The sequence below is a fragment of the Aulonocara sp. 'chitande type north' Nkhata Bay genome, linkage group LG7 (genome assembly GCF_057382095.1).
Source record: "Aulonocara sp. 'chitande type north' Nkhata Bay isolate Kocher_YH1m ecotype deep benthic linkage group LG7, A_spYH_male_GT1.1, whole genome shotgun sequence".
NCBI classification, from domain to species: Eukaryota; Metazoa; Chordata; class Actinopteri; order Cichliformes; family Cichlidae; genus Aulonocara; species Aulonocara sp. 'chitande type north' Nkhata Bay.
Genome location: NC_141350.1, coordinates 58,248,101 through 58,273,735, shown reverse-complemented (window position 1 = coordinate 58,273,735; position 25,635 = coordinate 58,248,101). Strand labels below are relative to the sequence as shown.

The 25,635-nt window shown below is 38.2% G+C and overlaps 2 protein-coding genes across 4 annotated transcripts in view; both read right to left on the bottom strand.

The window, feature by feature from the left end:
- Positions 1–12,706, bottom strand: part of tln1 (talin 1) — a 58,262-nt gene extending 45,556 nt beyond the window's left edge. For both annotated transcript variants that reach the window (XM_086301616.1, XM_086301618.1), the window contains exon 1: positions 12,307–12,706. The gene's annotated coding sequence lies outside the window, so the exon portion shown is untranslated. The remainder of the gene's footprint in view (positions 1–12,306) is intronic.
- Positions 12,707–15,142: 2,436 nt separating this feature from the next.
- hmgcs1 (3-hydroxy-3-methylglutaryl-CoA synthase 1 (soluble)) lies at positions 15,143–25,423 on the bottom strand. Of its 2 annotated transcripts, none has more exons than XM_086301614.1 (10): positions 25,265–25,423; positions 23,043–23,491; positions 21,775–21,900; positions 21,311–21,475; positions 20,403–20,571; positions 20,063–20,233; positions 19,202–19,308; positions 18,962–19,087; positions 18,277–18,434; positions 15,143–15,986 (listed from the first exon to the last, which is right to left on the bottom strand). In XM_086301614.1, the coding sequence occupies exons 2-10, from the start codon at positions 23,488–23,490 to the stop codon at positions 15,909–15,911; spliced, it is 1,548 nt and encodes a 515-aa protein (XP_086157740.1). In that variant the 5' UTR covers position 23,491; positions 25,265–25,423; the 3' UTR covers positions 15,143–15,908. The 2 variants fall into 2 exon arrangements, with proteins under 2 accessions (XP_086157740.1, XP_086157741.1); XM_086301615.1 differs by lacking the exon at positions 25,265–25,423 and adding an exon at positions 24,679–24,828.
- Between the last annotated feature and the right edge of the window lie 212 nt (positions 25,424–25,635).

Genomic DNA, 25,635 nt, shown 5'->3' with positions numbered 1-25,635 from the left:
TCCTGTTTTTAAAAGACATTCAACGCCATATATGGGCATCTCTAACATCCACACATGCCCAGCAGTGACTTAGCTGGAAGTCTGCAGTGAGTATTGGGTCAGTTTGTTGACAAAGCTTACTAATCTAAAGCTCATCCTAGTCCTTCAAGTTTCAAAGTTACAATGTTCACGTTTAGTCAGTGTTAGTCCTCAATATTATTCAATGTAGAAACTTTAAAGCTCTAAATGCTCAAAGACCATTATCGAGCAAAAGCTACTTCAACATTCAAATCTTCCTGTTTATTTAACACCAGCTCGAAATCTGAAAGATAATCTTGTTTAAAAACATTGCAAGTCTACAGACTTCAGAAATTGTACAGTAAATGCTTCCCACTCCACCCTGACTGAAAGAGGAAGTGCGAGGTCACAACAGTAATTACTGCAGTTGCTAAAAATGAGAAATAGCACAGTAAAGGTCTTAGTGTACTCTAAAAACACTGTAAAACAATATCACAAATGAAAACACAATTCTTTAATGGTACAGATATAAAAAATGTCCAGCTGTTGCAAAAGGGATTCCAAGTTTGGGCTTTTAAAGTATAAAATTAGTTATGCCGTTGAAGGTACTTTCTCCTTTTAGTGCTTAAAATATATCTTTGCAATAACTCTGAATTAATGCCTCTTTCCAGAAAACATGACTTGGTTCTTACAAGAAAAAAAATGTGTGGCTAACTTGACTTCCTGTTAGTCAAAGCCAGACTTCCTCTGCAAAGTGACAGCGGCCAGCTGTCATCCTAAAGCCAAGTATCCAAGCTATCAATGGAATTCAGATACTCTATACCTCAGTCTTTATCTAGTGTACTACAGGCCTGACCATTTTTTTAACGTGTCTGTAAAACTGTCCACTAACAACAAGAGGATTATTTCAAAAACTTATCTTTTCAGGCCAGAATGAAACATTTCACTTAACTAGTCTTCAGGGCTGATAAGTACGTTGTGTACATCCTCACTATAGTTCTGGCTACAGTCATTTCTGCCAGTATCAGCCATTTCCAAAAATGTCTAGCTGACTCTTTTTTTTTAAACTGTGTGGTGTGCAAGTTTGAAAAAAATGAAAATGTACTAATTTAGTTGCAATGAAACACATCACAGATATGAAGAAAATATTATGTTGAGGGACAATCAGAAATTGTGCAAAGTTTAAAATAAATTTTCAAACGACTAAACAAGGACTAGGTCTAGTTGTTTTGTTTTTCTGTTTTCCTGTTGTTCTCCAGCCCTATGTGCGCTAGATGTGATTTTTGTTTGGCATATCCCGATGTCCAGGGTGGGCCATTTATATGGATACACCGTAATAACATGGGAATGGTTGGTGATATTAAAGTCGTGTTTGTGGCACATTAGTATATGTGTGGTGACCATGGTGGCCATTTAGAAGTCGGCCATCTTGGATACAACTTTTGTTTTTTTAATAGGAAGAGGGCCATGTGACACATCAAACTTATTGGTAATGTCACAAGAAAAACAATAGTACTTGTATTATACAAGTAAAACATTTTTCTCTTTTTCTATGTAAGAACAAGAAAAAAGTGAAATAACAGATTTAATTTGTTTTGGTTGTGTAACCTCAGGACATCTGTGGACATTAGGAAAGAGGTCATCTGGGTGGACATATATTATTGCTCAAGTAAAACCACTTATGGTGAAGAATAGTTTATCAGGAGTTCACAGTGCTGCAATACAAGTCTTTGCAACCACTGAGTGTAGCTTCGTATACAGATGGTAGAGTTTTAAACTTCCTGTGATCGTGGCCTTCAACAGTCTCTGCTGCCTGCTGTGCTGCAATGTGGGCAACCAGCTTAAAGTCACTGCAGAACCTTCATCAGGCTCAAAATAAGACAACCTGTTTTAGAGAAGTTACCGGCTCTTATAAGAATCTTAAATTTAATAAAACATGTTTTGAATTTTTGTTTTATAATTCAATAAGTCATTTTTTGTCATATTTGTTATTTGTCACAGAAATTGCTTAACTATTATCAACACAAACATCATGAGAAACACTTTTCCAGTTTAAGGTTGCTGCTTATATCACATTTGATCATCACTATTGGCATTGGCACCACTCTGATACTAATAGAAGAGTTCTTGAGTCCAAGAAATGTAGACACAGCTGTAGCTCCAGAGCACATAACACAATAACAAAGTCATTGCAGTGTCCTTATTACAGAGCTGAGGTAACTAGTACACTTGTATCCAACTGTAGTATGATTTGTTTTACTGGTAGTTTTTCACAACAACTTTCACTCTGCTAATGCACATTTGCTGTACTATTGTAAATTGAAGCTGTGTTTACCCTGATGTGACACTGTGAAAATAACCCAGTGGCATTGTTACAGTCTATCTTAAACAAGTAACCACAACGACCGCATTTGAACTTTTGCATCTCATCTCCCATTCTTACATTTCCTCTCAACTCTATAGTCTACACATGCTCATATACAGTAATTATACCATTCCCCAACTAGAAAAAATCTCCAATTCTCTTGTTTTTTTAGCATTTCATACATTTTTTTTTAATCTGACCATTCAGTGCACTAAAAGGTTTTGTCAAAACAATACCCTAGAGTAAACAGGAAATCTATAAGGGAATTTATAAAAGGGGGAAAAAGGAAACGAGGCTAATTATTTCTGTTCTGGTCTGTACTGTACAGATCAGATTTCACTTGTTTGAGGGAAATTTATACGGGTGAAGGAAAGTTAAAATAGCAGCATTTGCCTTTAGTATAAGGCAACACAATTACAACATTATGAGCTATTTGAAAACCAAAAAATGTCAAAATGTCTATTTTGACAATAACTTCAGTCTATGTTTCAGAGACAATCACACTCTCACAAAGAACTTGTTCTGTTGAACACAGAAGATGAACGGTAAAAATACTACACTACTCCCACTATCCAAGTGGCCAATATTTTTTTTAAATAGATTAGTTTCATTATGTAGGAGTCTCTCTCTGCCCTACGTACACTTATGGATTAATTCTTATATAGCGCTTTTCAACTCTCCCAGAGTACTCAAAGAGCTCTATACAACATGCCACATTCACCCGATCACACCCATTCACACAAGCACTGTCTTCTAAGTTTCTTAGTGGTTCCTAACTACAATTCATACACATTTATACTCCAATGAACGCATCGGAGAGCAATTTAGGGTTAGTGTCTTGACCAAATTAGAGAAAAAAAATTGAAATTGGTTGTTGAATTTTGAATTGAGTGTTGAACTTGCATTTGATAAATGAAACCCAAAGAGATATCGATGTATGTGAAGAAATATTCTTTAGGCTTAAAGACCTCCAAAATAAAGCAATCAGAGACAGCAAAAAAGTAAGATTAGTATGGGAAAATTGAGCAGCTCAGCGACACCAACGGCCTGAAAAACCACAAAACATGGAACACTAAGTTGTGAGCAACTTCTTGAATTCAAATTTAGATGGTGTACAACAACGCAGATTACACTTTGAAAGGAAGCATCTACAAGGGCCTGTCCAAAAAAAAAAAACATCTTTGGAAAGATGAAACCAAGATGAACCTTAATGATTGCAAGAGAAAAGTATGGAAAAGGGAAGGCATAGTTCATGATTAGAAAAACACCACATCATATATCAGATATGATGGAGACAATGTTATGCAGCAGGTAACTAGTTTTTAGCATTTGATATATGATATATGAATGTGAGATGGCTGACCACAAGCCTCACAATGATTTGACACGAAATGACCCAAAACCGAAAGCAGAAAACCCTCGAAACTAACAGCAACTGAAGGTGGCTGCAGTAAAGGCCTGCTAAAGCATCACAAGGAAGGAAACAGTATTTGGTGATGTTTGACAATGTACTTAAAAGCTTAAAGTCTGCTCTTAATCACATTTTGTGTGATTTAAAATCCACTGTGACAGTGTGCAGAGGCAAAATTTAAAAAAAATGTTTACTGTCCAGGAGCTTACAAACAAAACTGTAAATTATTGGCCTTGGAAACCCAGAAAAACTGTCAGGTAACCACTTGAATCCTCAAAATACAAGCTTGATGATGGACCAGTTTGGTTGCTCGACTGGTAAATCAGCAAGTGGTACTAGTAATTTTCTGCAGAGGCAGTAGCAGCAGAAGAAGAGGAAGAAGAAACAGAAAAAAACAGAAGTAGCAACAAAAGCAGAAGCACAAGAAAAAGCATAAGCAATAGCCCAGTCGCAATGTAAGGTTCAACACAAATAACTAATAACACAAAGAATGATTTAAAAAATAGCAGCTACATTAAAGCAATGAAGAGGTGCAGGAGAAGATAATCTTAAATGGGAGACTAGCCAAATTTAATACTCTCTAAATTCTTTGTACATGTTGTCAGCTATATTTATTGCCCTTCGTATATAACCATTGTGTAACACAACTATATATTTGCATTTTTGAAGAGTTTCAGAACCCATCACAGCACAGAAACAGCTTTAGTGAAGGTTACAAATGATCTTCTTATGGCCTCTGACAGTGGACTCATCTCTGTGTTATTGTCCTGCTAGACCTCAGCGCAGCGTTCAATACTGTTCGACCATAATATCCTATTAGAACAATTGTAGCATACTGTATGTAATACAGGTACTGCGCTGCAGTGGTTTGTATCATATCTATCTAATAGGCTCCAATTTGTTCATGTAAATGGAAAGTCCTCTTCACACACTAAGGTTAATTATGGAGTTCCACAGGGTTCAGTGCTAGGACCAATTCTGTTTGCATTATACATGCTTTCCTTAGGCAGTAGGGCTGTGCGATATGACCAAAATCTCACATCCCGATATTAAGACATCTATCGTCCGATAATGATATAAATCACAAAAATGTAACATTTTCTGTAAATTCTGTGAATCTCGGGCAGCTCGACTTGCTTGAAGTGTTTCCAGCTGGGCGTCGCGTACCTGGAGTTGAGTGTTTTAACTGATGCATGAAACTATACATTTTTAGACATAGGTTGTAACGGCCGCCGTTTTCTTTATGAGTATTTATTACACAGCGTGCTGCGGGGAAAAGCCTGTTCTAATGTTTGAGTCTAAGGTTTATTTTTTAGCACCTGACGGCTCTTTTTTGCTTCTCATCCATAAATACTCTGCATCTTTCGCGTGATTCGGTTTATTTTGAAAAGTCTCAACAGGATCTTGAGCTTTTTTGTGAAAGGTTTATGTGGAAAATAAACAAGCGGACATACGATGGTTTTACTGTTGTTGTTGCTAAAGACAATGCATAAAAACAAGTGCTTGTTTGTCTGTAGTGTGGTTATATTAAATATAAGAGAAAGAGAGAACTTTAAGAAATTAATATAGCCACTACAGTGACCATCAAAATAATGAAAAAATATTGCCATAAACAGTTTATTTTGCGACACCACGAAACAAACGATAGCGTAAAATGCAACGATAGACGTTTTTATATCGTCATCCGATATATATTGTTATATCGATCAGCCCTATTAGGCAGTATCATCAGAAGACATAGTATACATTTTCACTGCTATGCAGATGGCAAAAAACTCTATCCATGGAGCCAGATAACACACACCAATTAGTTAAACTGCAGGAATGTCTTCAAGACATAAAGACCTAATTTTCTGCTTCTTAATTCAGATAAAGCTGAGGTTATTTTACTCGGCCCTGAAAATCTTAGAAATATGGTATCTAACCAGATTCTTACTCTGGATGGCATTACCTTGGCCTCCAGTAACACTGTGAGGAATCTTGGAGTCATTTTTGACCAGGACATGTCCTTCAATGCACATATTAAACAAATATGTAAGACTGCTTTCTTCCATTTGCACAACATCTCTAAAATTAGAAATTTCCTGTCTCAGAGTGATGCTGAAAAATTAGTTCATGCATATTTCTAGGCTGGACCACTGTAAATCATTATTATCAGGACGTCCTAAAAACTCTCTGAAATACCTTCAGCTAATCCAAAATGCTGCAGCAAAAGTGCTGACAGGGACTAGAAAGAGAGAGCATATTTCTCCTATATTGGCTTCCTGTTAAATCCAGAATTGAGTTCAAAATCCTGCCCCTCACATACAATGTCTTAAATAATCAGGCCCCATCTTATCTTAATGACCTTGTAGTACCATATCACCCCATTAGAGCACTTCACTCTCACACTGCAGGCGTACTTGTTGATCCTAGAGTATTTAAAAGTAGAATGTGAGGGAGAGCCTTTGGTTTTCAGGCCCCTCTTCTGTGGAACCAGCTTCCAGTTTGGATTTGGGAGACAGACACTATCTCTACTTTTAAGATTAGGCTTAAAACTTTCCTTTTTGCTAAAGCATATAGTTAGGGCTGGACCAGGTGACCCTGAATCCTCCCTTAGTTATGCTGCAATAGACATAGGCTGCTGTAGGCAGACTCATACCCCTCCTAGGTGACTGAAAAGGAAAATGCATCATGGACACCCATGATGCATTTTCCTTTTCAGTCACCTTTTTCACTCACTATGTGTTAATACACCTCTCTGCATTAAATCGCACTTGTTATTAATCGGTCTCTTCCACAGCATGTCTTCTATCCTGTCTTCCTTCTCTTACCCCAACCGATGGCCGCCCCTCCCTGAGCCTGGTTCTGCCGGAGGCTTCTTCCTGTTAAAAGGGAGTTTTTTCTCATAGGGGGTCATCTGATTGTTGGGTTTTTCTCTGTATGTATTATTGTAAGGTCTACCTTACAATATAAAGCGTCTTCAACGTTATATGGCGTTATATTAATAAAATTGAATTGAACTTGAATTTTAAAATCACATAAATCATTTTGAGTTGCATAAAGGTCTTGGAGAAACAACATTTTGTTAAAATGTATAGTTGTCATTTAGAAGAATGACAATAAAACCCACTTTATACACAAGTTTTATTTGCTGCAGTTCTTAAAGTTTTGCCTAAAGAATTTACCTAAAGTTTATATTACAACTGCAATGATTAATTAAGTAACTCAAATAAGTCAATTACAAAAAATTCTCGACACAAATTCTTTGCTTCGATGCTTCATTTAATCCACGGCTCTGTAGCGTGCAGATGTGTTAAACAATGTATACCTAAGTTTTTCACCCACATTTGTTATATTTCTAAAAACTGACCAGAAAATACAAACGTATTTAGGAGCAGCGAATAAAAAGTGTAAATAACAAGTATGACAACATTAAGCCCACAGCCCCCAGTTTTAAACAGAAACACTGATAACACAACAGCAGCAGTGTTGATGACGCTGGCAAAGTTTAATGTGAAAACTTCCAGATTAGACGGTGTGGCATAATGTTTGTGATCAAACAGATTAAAGATGCACTTCATGGCCCACGCTGAACAATGCCAGGTGTAAGAATTATGCCTTATGCCTGTTAGCAATTTTAAACATATAACAAAGGCTCCTAAAACTATAGAGAACTTTAAAAATGAAATAAAGAATAGGAGAAATATTATAAGCTAATAACAATTCACCAGTTCAACTAATATCTGTCCACTTGTGAATACCAACTGCACCTTACTTGTAAACCGCATGTGTTTGTTATTTTCCTGTGTACATCATAAATCGTTGTCAATTTTACTTCCTGCATTAGTTTTCCATCCTTGATTGTATGCTGATTAATCTCACCAACTGTATATCTGGTTACTTCCTGATTTATTTTGAAATTTCTGTATGTCTTAGACCTCACTTAGTTACACTTCCAGCCTTTGCTTTGTTGCCCTACCATGCCTGTTTTCAGTTAGCCACTGGTCTTAGTATATACAGCTCCAGCTTTGCGCTAACCACTTGTCATCTGGTAAACTTGCTTAGTCAAGCTCCCCAGCATTCCTCATGATTTTGTTATTTTCCCTTGTGAACTTCTCATTTCCTTTTGGACAGCTCTATGGACTTTGCCTTTTGACTACACCCTCCCAAACTGGATTTTACTCTGCCCATGTGTATCCTGCATTGGGTTCTCTTCCTGATTTTTACACTACGATCTGGCCAGTATGAACCCAGATGCTACTTTGTTTGCTGGGGAATTTTATGATTTTATCATTTACTCTAATCTGTCTTCATGGTGAATCGAAGAGAGCTCTTAATTGGTATCTTAAAAAGACTATACAGAGAGTAGTGTCTTTTTTGGCTGGTTATGTGGTCTTATGCTCCTAACCATCAAATGCTCTAGCCTTTCCAAGATGATAAGGTAAAACACTGGGTGGCTGAAATGACTGAAGCTTCCCTGCTCCAAAGCCCCATGGAAACTCAGCTGCCCAGCACTGCAAGTGGATAGACTGACTCGACTTGTACCTCTCCTGTTTCCACATCTGTCACTGGAAGTCTGTTCAGAAGGCAATCAATGGTTCCCATGCTCTTGTGTCATAGCCAGCTACTCATTCTTGAGTAAGTGAGGTGTCCCAACTGGCTTTCCTGTATTTAGGCAGCTCATTTGAACTCACCTAGTCATGATCTGATCTGATCCCCTGGCTAGGGCAAAGTTTCTTTTTTTGCATCAAAATTGGGATTTGTTCTAGAAAGTTATAAGCAAACTAACCCCTCTGAAAGGATTCTCAAAAATGTGGTTTTGGACAGCATCTTGTATGTCCTGTATCAATCAAGAACCCTATCACTGCAATGAAAAGTGATCCCTTCCTAATAATATGCCAAAAACACTTTAGAAACTCCCATCTGAAACTTAATTTTAGGTTACTTTGATATCAAAATGCCCAGCATCCACAATGACCAAGACACATCAACATTCATAGAAATAAGCTTCTATGACAGGGATGTCCAACTCCAAGCCTCAAGAGCCGGTTTCCTGCAGGTTTTAGATATCACCTTGGGTCAACAAACCTGAATCAAATGATTAGTTCATTACCAGGCCTCTGGAGAACTTCAAGACATGTTGAGGAGGCAATTTAGCCATTTAAATCAGCGGTGCTGGATAAAGGACACATGTAAAACCTGAGGCCTGTAGTTGGACAGCCCAGTTCTATGGGAATTGTACTGGCATCAGCCCAATCTACTTCTATCAGGATAATGCTATTTTTAAACAAATATCCAACACTAGCAATGACAGATGTGTCTCACCAGAACAGATGTTTTCAGAACTTAACACAGCTCTTCTCACTATTACGACTAAAGGCATCATATAAACTATTCAGACTGTGTATGCCACTGCAGCGATCCTGAAGACATGTAGAGACATGTGGGTAGATCACACTTGCAGGTTGCACTATTTTTTTTCCCTTGCTTAGTTGACTAAGAAATTAGTTCCAAGGAATATCCCTAATTCTGAGAATGAGGATACACTCACTTTTCTTAATTGCAGCAACCACATACTCACTCATTGCACATTTAAACACACAGGCTGTGTCCAAATTCAGGGGCCACATCCTTCAGAGGACCAAGCCTATGTAGACCAGGTCCTTACACATGAACACACACCACACACACTCCTCTTAATGTTTCACCAGTCTGATGAAGGGCTAACATTAAAAACATTGTAATTTCTAAAAGGGAAACCAATGAGTAGTTAATTTTAAAACACGTGTGTTTTTTCTTTTTTGAATATGAATGTGAGGTGGCCAGGTGTTGTGGCTGGAAAACAAGCTCAAACCATCACCCCCCTCTACCACGCTTAACAGTTGGTATGAGTATTGTATTTGTATTTGGTTTTCTCCAAAAGTGGTGCTGTTCATTGTGGACAGACATCTCAATTTTGGTTTTGTCTGTCAGAATGACATTGTTCCAAAAGTCTTGTGGCTGGATGAGATGCAAACCTAAGCCATGCTGTCATATTCCTTTTTGAGAGAAAAGGTTTTCATTTGGCAGCCCTTCCAAACAAGCCATACATGTTCAATTTCCTTCTTATTTTAACATACTGAGGCCTGTAGAGACTGAGATGTAGCTCCTGTGTTTTTTGCATTTTCTCAAAACAGTGCACACTCTACCCATGAGTTGAATTCACTAGGACACTGACTCTTGGGAAGATTGGTAGCTGTCTTGAATGTTTTCCACATGGGAATAGTCTTTCTAAAAATGGTTTTAAAACCCTTCCCAGATTGGTGGTGAGCAACAGTTTCTCTAAGACCACTGATGATGTATTAGCATTGTGTTACACACCTATTTTTGCTTAGTTTTTTTCCAAAATAAATAATGACATTGTATGTCATGTGTTCAAGTTTTATTTACATAATTTCAGCACCTGGTAAGCACCAAATGAATTTTTTTATTATGTTCTCACCCTAGAATTCACCTGGAGGTTGTTCTCCATACATGGATTAATGTTTCTGATGGATGAAATTATTGACAATTTGGCATAATACCAGCCAGTATTACAGTTAGTGTGATGCCATCACAAGGTAAGCTCTGTTTCTTTTTATTCTTTATACATGTTTCATTTAATCATAAACAACCCAACAACATTAAGGTTTTGTGTGATTTTTAAATTAAGTAAGAGCTGTATTTTCTTCCAGTCTCCTCATTGGTGTGACTGAACTCCCCAGGCATCTCACACAGCCATGGGAATTGGCTTATGTCTAAAACAAATGATTTCTTGTGGACTAGTGGCTGCACATGTTGTCTTGACCAAATATGGCTGAGTTAAAACACTACACTCCAACCACGGCAACACATTGGAATGGAAGCAGGTTTCCTTAACTGGTGTGAGAATAGTCCACGATACAACTTCCAAAATGGGATTTTACTCTGTTACCTGAATTCTGTATGGCTGGTAGATTAGCTCAGATTACTACACAGCATGGCCTGAACCTTGAATACTGGAGGCCTTTCTTCATTTCTTTACAGCCCAGATCACAGTGTTTCACCAGTGTATAGTGGCTTGGCAGTTAAAAGTTAGCTTCTGCTACACATGTGAAGCTGGTTAATGAAAAAAATCCACACACACAAGACATATAAGACTACATCAACTAACAAATAATCTGTTCAACTAAAAACAAACACAACACTCAGGAAGGCAAAGACAACAAGTCACAATAAGCTGAGTGATTGGATTTCTGTTTAGTTCCAGTTTACGTTTTGTTCTTACTTTTGTAAGACCTCATGATTCTCTATCTTTATCTCTTGCTCACTCGCCTCCACTTAAAATAGTTAGATTTTTACTTATTTATTTTTGCTGTGGTTGTGGTCGAAAATGTGCAGTGCACTGAGAGCATGCCATCTTGTGCATATATTAACTGTTCCCTTATATGTGTTCTGGTGTCAGATAGTTATTTATATTTTTTTTTCTTTGCACTTCTTTTTTGAAAGGTAAGCATTGAATAAGCAACCTAACATGTAACAAAACTCCTTATTTAATGAACACAGGCTGATCTTTACAAGTTCAAAAAAGAAGGTGAAGCATTTACTGAAGACATTACTTTTCAGTGAATGATAAGCGTTTATTTATCCCAAAATTTGGGAAATTGTGTTACAGCAGCATGATATAAAAAAAAATGTAAAGATGTAAAAATCTAATGAGATACAAGTTTAAATACAAAATGAAGCAGTTATTAATTGTTATAACATTCTTTTAATCAATTAATGTAATAAGCAATTTCACAGAGACAAAAATGCTTTTGTTTGGTTTTTAGTTTATTTATTTACTTATTTTAGGTGAGCCTGCCTAAAAATGTACAGCTCCTAATTCTTCCAGGCTAGTTTCTACAGGCCGTCCTTCAGCCTGTAGAAAGTACCCTTTGTTTTTTCCTTTATTGCTCGGTGGTTAGTAGACATATCTGCATCCAAATTCCTTCATTGTGTTGCACAACACATCACAGCGGTGTAAGAATTTACACCCAGAGGCGATATTTTTTCTTGTTCTAACAGCTGCACAACACGCCCAGGACACTTATGAGCGGCCTACAAAATGACTGTGATGAACTGAACTTGCATGCTGTAGGTCAAAAGGGGAACAATACAGCTGTTAACTCCTTTTAACTTTGACATTCAAACTATTTCATAGTATAAAGGTAACTTATATATATCTCATCAAAATGCGCGTATTGTAGGGAAGCATGAGAGGACAGTGACACGGCGCACAGAAAATTCAGATGTGTGTGCGTGTGTGTGTGAGAGGTGGTCTCTTTTGGCGCTTGATACTTTCGATTCGTCTCCCATTTGTGTGATTTAACTTCTGGGTTATCATATACACTACCGTTTATGCGCTCTCTACATTAGAAGGCCCAAATCTGCATACGTTTACTAATCTGTCTCGCTTCCATGTCGAGTCTGTGGTGACGTCAGGGACTTCGCGTTTTAAAAAAACGAAGAAAAAAGCTAGAAACTTTTCAAAGTTAGAAACATTCAGTCTGACCTGGGCGCGTTAATCCACTCTCGTCGACGGCCACTCAAACACGGAAAACAGAGCTGATTTAACGATCCTTAAATTAACTCCCGACAACAAATAAAGTTTTCCACCAGGGGAAAGGCCAGAAGACGACTTTTTCTCAGTTCCTCTCCCTATCCCTCGGCAGCGGCTTGCGAAAAACTCCACCCTGGCTCAGCGCGTCGACGCACAGAGGGGCGGTGTAGAGTTCGGGTACTGTTCTGCTGCAGGCGAATAACACTGAGGGTGTTTTCATACTTTTCTATTTTGTTTCCAAACTCTGTCTTGTTTTCAACACTAAACCAACTCAATTTGACTCTTAATGGCACGGACTGTGCTGGAGGAGACCGCGGAGACGTTCAGATCTGCTTTGTTAGGGTTTCCGGGTAGACAGACATGTTTCCTTCAAACGTTGGCCAGCTGCATTTGAAGTTGCCCAGGATGGTTCGGTGGGTGTGTCAAAAGTGTCAACATCGTCGTATTATAAAGCTGGTGTGCGCACGCAACGCTGGGGCCACATAACGGTAAAAGTGTCAGCTCCTCGAAACTTCAACCTATCTTACTTTTTCTTTGGCCTGAACACTGCTCGCATCCGGCTGTCATCACTGACAGTGACGGGACTGAAACCCAGTGTTTCTCTTCTGTAGCCCTCTTTTTAATGTTCTCTTTGATTAGTAATTTTTTAAAAAGTTTTTAAAAAGCTACTATCTGCAATAAAAACAATAATAACAAATTAACATTCAAAAGAAGAAGAAAGGTGGAGAGGTACATATATTTTTAAAATTCTGTTGAAGTCTTGGGTGGCTTTCTGACTTGTCATTCCTTGTCTTACAAAGCTCTTGAACCTGCGACTTACTTTCTCACCATCTGCAAGGATATAAATATAAATTTTCAGATAAAAAAACAAAGATTATTTTTCATTAAATAAATCTTAATCACATATTAAACACAGTTCGTTTGTCTCTTTATTATTATTATGTTATTATAGTATTATAATATTATATTATGTTATATTATTCAGTCAGTGTCAATAGTCACTCAGTATTAATTTGCTGTTTTTAGGGCAAGGTATATTTTCTGTGATTATTGCAAGACCTGTCTAATGTTCAAGCTTAATACAAATGTTCTGCAAATTAATATTAATTAAAAAAGATGAGAACTGTAAAAACAGATTCTGTATACATACTAAATGCTTCAGTATGCAACTCTGCAAGTTGCAAGTACTAGTGGTGAATTAAGTTTAGTGAAATGTTATTTAAAATCAGTGAAGGAAAATGGATAGATGGCTATTTCTTCTGTCAAATAAGCAACTTACTAAAACAAATTAGTCATCTATTTTGCCACCTAAACAGACATTTTGTGTTCTTTTATGGCAAATTATTTTGGATAGATGTACAGAAATAACAGAAAATTACCATTGTGTAAAAACATAGACATTTTCCATCATTTTAAAGCAGTTTTACTGCTTTAAGTAACCTGAGATCTTGTATATTTCTGCATATGTTTTATTTTATTTTATTCGCCTGCACATCACAGGGCTAACAGAGACTGAGAACCATTCACACCCATCACTGCAAGCCTTTGGACTGTGGGAGGAAGCTGGAGCACCCAGAGAGAACTGACGCAAACACAGGGATGGGCCTAAGGTGAGGCAACAGTGCTAACCACAGCACCACTATGCTGCCCACAACAATCCAATTCTGATAACTAACCTAATTATGAGAAATTTAATGGTGTGTGTTCATTACATTTCCAAAGCATTTCAAAAACAAAAAATCATACCACCAGTAAAATATGGTGGAGGTAGTGTGATGGTGCCATGTTGAAACTGTATTTTCTGTTTCCTTGTGTTATCTTTGTCTAATATTTAAATGTGTTTGATTTGAAACATTTAAGTGTAACAAACAATTGAAAAAGAGGAAATCAGAAAGGCAACCCCCTTTTTTATATCACTTTATGTTCAATTTCTCAAGCACTTTGATATATAAATAGTCAAATGATGACAAATATGAGGATGATGGTAGATTTATCAACTCAATTTATGCCAATCTAATGTATGTATGTGTAAGGCAGTGACTGGAATACATATGTAGTCACCCTCATTCTACAGGAATAATAAAGGATTCTTCCATGTTTTGTATAAGTATGACAAGCAGCTACAGGAAATTTCTGATGGAAGTTCCTGCTTCTACGGGGTTGTCAAACTACAAGTTACTGAAATGAAATTGTTTGGCTGCTTTCTGCTTGCACTGTTTGCAACAGAAACCTAAAAGTACACATGTAAATTTGTGTAAATTTAACAACTAAATTTAATTAGAAGATCAGACTGCACTTTCAAGAATGATAGGATAAATTACTCAAATTCAAGAAGGTTTACAAAGGATTTCTAGCAGTTGTTTGTACGGTACCTATATTTTTCCCCCCTGAAACACTGATTAGATTGGATGAATGTAAATTTCAGATTTCTTAAAAAGGGCCACATCACAAGAAGAAAACCTTGCAGGCACTGGCTATAATGTTTCCATGACATTTTTAAATAATCTTCTTTCCCCTTTTTGTTTCCTGTAATAAAGTGAACTGTTTCTGTACACATAGAGGCAATAAATAACTTGCTTGCTATTTACTTCTGTAAGTGAACAGAACAGGTTTAGAAAATAACAATGAATGACAATGCAACCAATGACCTTACCCAGTTTAATGAATTAGACTGCAAATATGAAGTTTCAGCTAAAGTTCCCTCTGTCCAAGAACATGTCTTTTCTTGTCTGACCAGTTTCTCAAATTCACACAAAGTTCTTTTAAAAATGGGAAATTAGAAGCCATAGACAGTTTGATATATTTGATTTATTTATCAGTGAAATGTTTAACACTATTAAACATTTTCTTACAATAACCCCTCAATAAATTGATTGGTGTCTCAACAAAATAAAACCAGGTATGTGTTACAAAGTATACAGTATGCTACAGTGCATATTTTCTTTTTTTTTTCTTTTTACAGATTTACATTGGGTTTTAGATATTTGGCTCCCGGAATCAGAAGTTTAAAGATAACGCACCATTTGCCTACTGGAAAAAGCTCCTCTTTATATAGCATCATTTTGCCCCTTGTGTTGAACTGTTCTGGTTTATGATGACCAAGTGACATTGTAAAGTCAGCACCTCCATCATATGCTGTGACAGCAGTACAATTTTAAATCATAAAAACAGGTGACACATACTCTTCGTTCTGTTTCATTAGAGGAAAACCTGAAGTCACATCATCACTGGTTGGCAGCTGTCAGAATCAATCATGCTATGTCTATGTCTGTTTATGGTTCTCCCAAATATAGCTGTTCATGAAATATAAAAGTTGAAATAAAGGATAACTAAAATAAAATATTGTGGTAACAGACTCTGCTCAGGTTTACTGTCCTGCAGTAACACATGAAGACAAGGGGACTCCAGCTGTTTGTAGTCCTCCACTAATGGAGATTTAATCATAATTTTGCACGGCACAGCACTTTCTGTTGCTATTCATCTGATCTCTATTGTCTCGCATAGTTTCCAAACTGCTGGAACTTAATAATTCTCCAAGTAAGTGCAGAGTACTTTCAGTTGCTGACGGCTCTTTCAGAGCCAGCCGTGGCTGCAGGCATACGAGGCATCTTCTTTACTGGACTTGGGATGTGCTGAAAGAAGAAAAAATAATCAACATCATGAAACAATTCATTACTGTCCATATATTGCATTTTGACAAGTTAGAGCCCTCTGATTATATGGGAGAAGCAATGCTGCATGTGCAGGGGGATTCTTTCGTAGATGGGGAAAAGGGCTTCAGTATCTTGTCTAGGTACACCAAGACATGCAGAGAGAGAATGCTGACAAGCTTTCTCTTCTGAATCACAGGTTCCTCCACATTTATGTTTTACATAAACCGTCATCCATCCAAGTGCCCAGGAACACTTTTCAGGAAGCCAAATGGTTCCTTCAGACCACTGCTTGTTTGCATTTCCACTGAGAAAAAGAACCATCTGACCAGTTTAAATCTGAGATGACAAGTGTGGTAGTGTGATAGAATGCCACCAGTGGAATTTCTTTCCCATTCCACAGTACTCTCTTAGTTGTATTAAAACAAAGTGGAAGTGATTAGGAATGACAGCCACCAAGCGGTACGCCGTGTAAAAATCTGAGGATGCTGAGGTGCAGAGTTTGCAACATTCTGCAGAATCAACACCTCCAAACTTCCTGTGGAAATTAGCTCAAGGACAATGTGCAAAGAGCTTCGTGGAACGCATATCCCTGGATGAAAACTTATCCAACCCTTTCACCACCAAGTGCAATGCAAAGCAGATCATTTGTTAGAGCAGCTGAGACATGTTCTCTCCAGTTACAAATCACGACTCTCTGTTTGGCAATTCAATGGACAAGTCTGGGTTTGGCTGTTGCCAAAAGAACTTTTAATGTATTGGGGATTATGGTGTGGGGTTGTTTTTCAGGAAGGGCTCAGCTCCTTAGTTCTAATGAGAGGAACTCTTAATGATTCAGCATCCAAGACATTTTGGACAATTTGATGCTCCCAACTTTTAGAGACCAGTTTGGGGAGCCCCTCTTCCTGTTCCGACATGACTGCACACCAGTGTACAAAGCCATGTCCATAAAGACATGGATGAGGGAATTTGGTGTCAAAGAACTTGACTGAGTCCTGATCTCAAACCTATAGAACACCTTTGGGATGAATTAAAGAGGTGACCATGAGCCAGGCCTTCTCACCCAACAGCAATGTCTGACCTCAAGAATGCAATTCTGGAAAGGGAAGTGTCTAATGGAGGCTCCTGCCACAAATAGTGGACTGACATTACATTAAACTAGATGGATTAAGGAAGGGATGTCATTTAAATTCATATGCATGTGAAGGCAGACAAACAAATGCCTTTGGCAATATAGCGTATAGGAATGTGCATGACTAGACAACTACAGGAGTAATCGTCACTACTGTCACTAGTCGGTACCAGATGTACTAGTTGTTTAATGTAATTGTTTTCAATTGATGCCAAATATCAGTAAATTGTTGTCTTCTAAATGCTATCTACCACCAGGTGGAGCTGCTGCTCTGAGATTGTTGTTGACAAACCCCATAAATCTCTTAATCTCACCTGATCTTTTTGTTGACAAGCTTATTGTGTGCTTTGTAAAGCATTCACACTACTGAGTTCCTGTTTCTCTTTATTCTTTACTATTCTTCTTCTTCTAGTTGTTAGTTCTTTTTCTAAATGTAAAAGAATGAGATTGCTGATACCAGCTGTGGAAACGAGCTGTCTCTGCAAGGTGGATGGGCTTTCCCTTAGAACAGGCTGAGGAGTTCAGTCATTCAGGAAAGGTTTAGAGCACAGCAGCTACAAAAGAAGACAGTTGAGGTGGTCGCCTCCTGAATAAAGTGTTGCAACACCAGCTGGGCTTGTCATACTGAGGAGGAAGGCTCAGCCTCAGAACACGTTGGAGAGATGACATCTACCGACTGGCCTGGGAATGCTACAGTGTTCCCCCAGATAAGCTGGAAGAGGTGGTTCTCTGTTTAGCCTGCAGCCCCCACAACCCGAATATAACTAAATTATATAAAATAGCTGGGTGATTTCATCCATTCATCCATCCACGCTCTTCCACTTATCCATATCAGAGTCGTAGGGAGGTTGGAGCCTATTCCAGCTACCATAGGGCAAGAGGTTGGGTACACCCTGGATGGATCGCCAGGGATGACAGACATTCGTACTCGCATTCACACCTACGGCCAATTTAGATTCACCAATTAAAGGTTTTATACTCTTACTAAGCATGTGGACTCTTACATGCCCACCATGTCATTTGTTTCTATAAGGGACTGCTCATATAGTCATTTACAGATTAAAAAAAAAATACTGTTACAGAATTCATTTTGTCTATATGAAAGATAGAAAACTGCCCAAATATTTATTCCTCCTGTACCTCTGTGGCACTGCTTGAGCGAACCCGTTCTGATTCTGCTGGCAGGTCATCATCCAGAGGTCTGCGGGCATATTCCCTGCGGTGTTTGTCATCCACTCGCGTCAAGTACCATGTACCTGGGAACAGATCCTCAACAGAGCCTTGTGGGACATAGTTGGCTGTATGGAAGAAAAAAAAAAGTGATCAGTGTAAACAAGCCATTATTCCAAATACCAGTCTAGTTGTGTGTGTGAATAACTCAGTGAGCGTTTTAGCCAAACCAGCCTATTTTACTGAGGCAAGACTCTGACAAGTTAAAGACTTTCCATTGAAGTACTCTTCAGATGTGTGAATTTGAAAGCAAAGTCAGGGTACACTGTCTTACATTTACCTGGGGTGTGAATCTTCTATTTTTGTTTTTGACTTAAATCAGTCAATCAAGATTTGTTAATCATGTTTCTTTGTGCAGAATAATATATAAATAACCAAGTAACATTTTATATTAGGGCACAGCAAAAGCCGTTGTGAAGCTCTTTAATTATATTAGAACAAGAATCACATACTTGTCATTACTGTAAACATCACAATTAACATTTTCTATTTGTGCTTACATGAACGCTATTTTGTGCGTTTGTGACAGCTCTTAGTGTCCTTGCTGTCAGAAATATGGAAAAATAATAACCAAGCAACAAAAGCGAGGTCATACCCAAGTGGTGTGTGTCTTCTCGCAGCTTCATATTCTCAGAGAAAAGAGCTGGCGAAACTTTCTTCCTCGAGTCCAGTCTTGTCTTCAGGTCGCTTAGGCTCAATACAAGTTTGTCCAGACTAGATCCTGACACAGACAACCAACCAGAAATGAACTACAGTTTCTTTCTACTGTTTTTAATGGCAAAAGTTTGCAATTTTACTTATGTCACAGAAGTCAATTGTAAAATATATGACTTACCAGGGATATGGTCCTGTGTCACTCTGAGAGAATACAGTGTAGCAGCAAATCCTGAACCATAGGAGAAAACTCCAATCCTTTGTCCTGCCATTTGTGATGGTGTGTGTCTACAACAGAGGCAACAAATATATATATATATATATATATATATATATATATATTTTTTTTTTTTTTTTTTTTTTTTTTTACATACATACTGGATGAGTAAAACTAGTCCCAAATAAATAGTAATCTTAGCAGGACAAGCATTTCAAATCAAGGACAAGGATCCAAAGAGACTCTTGATGTTAGTGTTGTGGAATCAGTATGGATTCAGGACTTCTATGTGATCTGTTCAGCCTTTATTATTCAGGCAGTTGAGAAGTGAACTATAACATGGATTTTAAAAAAAAGAAAAAGAAAAGAAAGGAAAATTGTGCGCGCTCACTCACACACACACACACACACACACACACACACACACACACACACACACACACACACACACACACACACAAAGCCTAACACAAAATTTGGAGCACATCCCACAGAATTTTAATTATGCCTCAAGTCTGAGTGGATTTTGTCTTTTTTGCCTTGACTAGATAGTGCAGTGAAGAGCAGACAGGAAGGTGGGGAAAGACATGCAGCAAAGAGCTCAGACTGGAGTTGAACCCAGGACATTACTTTAAGACTTGCAGCATATGTTCATCTGCTCCAGCAGACAGCTAAACTATTGCACCCATGTGTTGCTGCCTTTAATTTATTTATTATAGGTTAATCCAGGCTTTGACTTCAACCTTCTTAAGCACGTGATTCAAACTAATGTTTGACCTCAGTGGACAAATAAATGCAAAAGGAAGAAAAGACAATGAGACATACTGTGCAATAAGTGATGCCAGGCAGCCATAGACAGAGGGGGTGTACATGTTTCCATTCTGGTTGGAGATTAGCAGGGATGCCTTGGTCTTCCTCTCAAACATATCTGTACTGGCCTTCATGAATGCCTTCTCCACATCCCGGTCAAAGTAGGTATCCTCTGGCTGTACATCTCTGCAACACACAATGAGTAAGAAAACTACTACAAGTGCTTTTCCCCCCTTTGTGTTTGTATAAAAGTACAAATGATGAAAATGTCTAAATATGTCCAAAACTAGCAATTACACTTGAGCTCACGACTTTAAAACAAACTATCTGGCCAGGTGCTTTACTTTGAGAGTACCTGAAGGCTTCGAGGCCTGTGAAGGGTCCGGTCTCAGTGTTTGGGCTGGGGTGGTTCAGAAAGTCATTCAGCATCAGTCTTGCCAATGACTTCTGTACCAGCTTGCAATAAGGAGAGTGGAAGACTAAAAAGCCAAAGTCCTCCAGGCTGAAGCTCTTATCTGAACCCTCTGTTAGAAAATATAATGATTAAAGACCATGTGAAAAAATTAATTTACTGAATGACACAATGGTTATCTTGTGTGTAGCTCAAGCAGTACTACCACACTAGGCTACATACGGCACAGGTGTAAATGACAGTTTGAAATGATAGATAAGAGTTTCACTCAAACCAACACTTCTCTTGAACATGTTTTTTCTACATACAACTCAAATCTTGTTGCACTTCTTCCTAGCTCAGCATAAATTCCTGCTAGTTTTTAGGGCTTGATTTAGATTCTTTGTGACTTCGGTTCAAAATCAAAACACATTGTTCAATAAAAAGAAAGGGGCAGCTAAGAGCTTTTGGCTCATACTCCAATTTACAGACCCCATACCACAGAGCAGTTTATACCAAACCGCTGACCTTGAGAGAAAACCAAAGAAGTAATTTTTCTGGCCAAGGTGTGTGTGTGTACTGGTTTTTCCTATTTGGGGGGGTCCAAAATACGAAATTTACTATTCTTTGGGACCAACAGGCCTGATGGGGACCAAAATCCATGTCCCCATGAGTTTGAAGACTCAAAATGTGGTTTTAGTGTCATGGTTACAATTGCGTTATGGTTAAGGTTTAGGGTAAGGATTAGGCATTCATTTTTGATGGTTAGGGTTAGGGTTAGGGTAAGCGGCTAGGGAAAGCATAATGTCAATGAGATGTCCTCACGAGGATAGCAAACCAGACATGTGTGTGTCTTTCTATATACTACCAACCTCGTTGCCACTGTGCATGGATTTTGTTGCGGTACACAGAGTAGCAGCGGTCCAAGGCACTCAGGTAGCACTGTATCGACAGCTTGCCATCTACAACAGGATACTCTGACACCATGTCTGGCTTATAGAAGTCATATGCATGCTGCATGTGGGTTCCCCGTAGGCCTGTATATTAAAAACAACAACTTCAGTCATTCCCTCATTTTACCACAAATGTCAAAAGACATATGTTCAGACACATTTTGTGCGATGCTCATTTAAAACGTTGCACGACTGAGGTCATTTCTGGATACATTTTATCTACTAACAGATTTAACACAGTCCTACTGGTGTATCCATTACAAGTGCTTATATCATAACTCATCTGAGCAGAAATAAACTTTTTTCCAAAAATGTATAATTTCTTTCTCAAAAGCTCTGTCTCAGAGACTGAGCATAAGAAACAAAGCTATCAATTAACTGACCTCGCTCAAAGGCCAGAGGAGCATTAGGCCCAATCAGGATGGCCGCAGCACCAGCCCCCCCTGTAGGCCGGGCGCTTCCTGTGGCATAGACAGCAATGTCCCCTGCTACCACCAAAGCATAACGTCCTGCAGAGAAGAAACACAAGGAGCAGGAAATCACTAAGGCATTCTTTTTAGAAAAACAGAAGCTGCTTCAGGTACACTCAACACAGACTACACCAAAAAGACACACACATAAGATAAGATAAGATAACCTTTATTAGTCCCACACGTGGGAAATTTGTTTTGTCACAGCAGGAAGTGGACATTGCAAAAGTTATGAAGCAAAAATTAGAATACAATAAGAATAAATACAGTACACAACTGTACAGAATAGAATAAAATACTATATACAGTAGAATAAAATAGAATAAAATATACAATAAGATAAAAATAGAATACAAATGCTATATACAACTGAGTAAAAATACCTACATACCCCACATACTGCATATACAAGTCTATCTACTTAAGTTTTCATGCATAATATAATGTTTTAACTTTATTTAAACTTTATTTATACAGGTAATCCCGCTGAGACTTAGTGTCTCATTTACAAGAGAGATATGTTTGAGTCAGCATGTCACTAAACACTGGTGAAGAGATTTAAAAAAAAAGCCACTGTGGCTTTTCAAAAAGCTTACATGTGTTATATTTTGGGCGCTATGACTGCACACAGAGTCGATTCTAGACCTTTGTTCTCAAGTTGAGAACCCAGAGCGTTCATTCAGCACTTTTGTCTAACAGTCACATGATCGCACGACGGACACATCTGAGGAAACTGTTCAATTCACCAAGCTTCTGATTGGTAGACGCCCTGCTCACTCACCTAAGCCACAGCTCACTAACACACAATGATTTGTGAAATATGAAGAACTTGTAACACTAATAAGTGAACATTCATGAAATTACATTGCTGCATGACTTGCTGGGTAATGCTGAGTAATTATGCTTAACTGAAAGACTTTTTTTTTAAGTGGACTGGGATGATAACTATAGCAGTGCAATGCACTTTGGAGACTACTTAAGTTATTAAACAAAAAATGGAAACCACTCTGGAGCTCCAGCATCTCAAATGTTTACATTTTGTGGATTTCTTTGGTTTATCTAATTGTAAAATTTTACCTTTTGGGGTTTAGAGAGGTCAGCTTTGACTGGAAAACATGAGATATTTCTGGTAATTTTTGATATAAACAAAAGCAGCTTAACATTAACAAAAGCTTACTCACCATCCCATGAGCTGGATTCCACCCAGTTGACAGCGTTGAAGAGTGCAGCTGTACCACCATAGCAAGCATTTGTGGTGTCAATTCCCTCCACATCTGTATTGCCAGAGTTCTCAAATAGCTGCATGAGGGCTGTCTTGACAGACTTGGACTTGTCAATGATGGTTTCAGTACCAACTTCCAGTCGACCAATGCTGTTGTAGGATAGAGCATTCTTCTCCATCAACCTCTGGACCACAGTCAGGCAGAGAGAATTTATATCCTCACGGTCTGAACAAAAGCCCATGCGAGCTTGGCCCAAGCCCACGGTGTATTTACCAGCGGGCACACCATCAAACTCCTCCAACTCAGTCTGGTCCACATATTGGGATGGGAAGTACAGTTCTAAGGCAATGATACCCACATCTTTAGGCCATGGTCCCAGGTAACTAACTGGGGCTGAGCCAGGCATCCTGAACAAATTAGGGGACAAGAAGGGGTTTTATATTAAACATTATATTAATAACACACAGATAACACATAAAAACAGATATGCTCTTAGTTTCCAAGCACACCAGTTTTAAAAATGTCAATAAACAGGGTGGATGGATACATACAGGAGTTAATTTATACTGATAATTTGTTAAACAAAATAAGGATTTGATCATATATGTTAAGTAGCTATATGCAGCAGTTCCAGTATCTACATCTGTGAGTATGCAGTTTTGGATTCACTCTCTGATGGTGAAATCTGAATCACTCTAACACAAGTTAAATCAGTAGGTTAGTAAATGGCACAATTTTAATGTTTTTATAGAAAATATGGAAAAATCCATATGTTAAGTATCACCATTCAGCCTTAAAATACTGGCATATGACCAGCCCCATTGACAGGTAAGTACTTGGTTATATCTCATTCAAATCAGTTTTATTTATATAGCACCAAATTACAGCAACATTTACCTCAACAGGCTTCAGACTAAAATACCCTACACTAACAGATGCTGATGATGAAAAGGGATAAAATTGGTTGTATAAGGGTTGAAAATGTACAGCCAAAATAAACTAATATAACAATATTACTTATGCACAGGCATCAGCACCGAAACCTTTACAGCTGCATAATTATGGGGGTACATTTTATTTAATTACAACAACGTCGCAGAGCACGAGTCATTACAGGCTAATAATCATAAACAATAAAATCCAACTCTCAAACTGTATGCTAGTTTGAGACTTATTAGAAAGTATTTAGAAAGCACAAAAAGTAATACTAGAAAAGAACAGTGTACTGATATTAGTCTATTTACTGATGATCTCTTTACCAATAATCTGACAGATAACGTTAGCCGACTTGCTGCGATTACGGGTGGCATTGCTAGCAACCACGTTAGCTAAGAGAACAGCAAATGTGATATACTTGCTACAGCTGTACTGATTCTATGACCTTCTTTCTTTCCTTGACTTTTACATAAATATCATCAAATGTTGACATATACTGTCACTCCACATGCATATTAAGCCGGTAAGATTAGCTAGTCAAAAGGTCGGCCCAGCAGATTTTCAGAACCAAATCTTAAATCTTAGCTTAAAGTGGAGGACACGTTTCTGGAGCTGCCCATAACTATATATTTGCTTTCATACCATTCAGAATACGTACCTAAACGGCTACATAGAACTAGACGGGGACCAGATAAGTACAGTGGGCAACAAAATTGGGTGAAAGGGCAACGGCAACTGGATTTCCTGGAACTTAAGCAGTGCATGCCTGGGAGCCAAAGTATAGTCTACCACACTGAGTTAACGGGACACTTGCGTATGAAAATATGTTGTTTTCAATAAAAAAAAATGAAATTAAAAAAATTTAAAAAGTAACTAGTTTGATGACATTCTTATGCAGGGCACATACTTTGATAGATCACAGTACGGACTACAAGCGTTTCTTCGGACAGTTTGCTAGTCGGAAGAATACAGCTGACGGACCAACTGAGGTGTATATATTTATATATGCACTCACTGTCATAAACCTGTACTAAAGGGTCTGACTCGCCATGTCTGCTTCAGTGTTAACATTCTTACATTAACTAAAACATCTATTTATATGTGTGTGTGTGTGTGTGCTCACACAAGAACGATTCTTTATTCTCATGTGAAAATCAGATTAACAGCAACGCACAATAAATTTCTCTTGTGTTTTCTTCATAACTGAACATGTGTAGCTGCAGGATATTCGTAGCGATTCTCACCTGTATGTAGTCAACTTCAGCGATGAAGGTTATTCTCTTCGGCGTTTCTTATATCCAGCTCAGCAACCTCTAGTAGTCAAGTAGAGGTGTATTTATATCAGACAGTGACGAGGCAGCGTAACTTCAGTACTACAGCACCTGGCTTCCTGTCCAATCACAGCTCACAGGCACGATGCGGCGCTACGAACCCCCTGAAAGCTTCCAACCAATCGGAGAATACCAATCACAACCACGCATCACGGCCGTATTTGCTGTCCAATAGTATGACATGCATGATGTCTGGTGAGAAAGAAAGAGCCAATCAGGTTGCACAAATAATTCCTGGCGCGGTAGTGTGTAGCACTTGTAGTACAGAGCACCATGGTTATGAA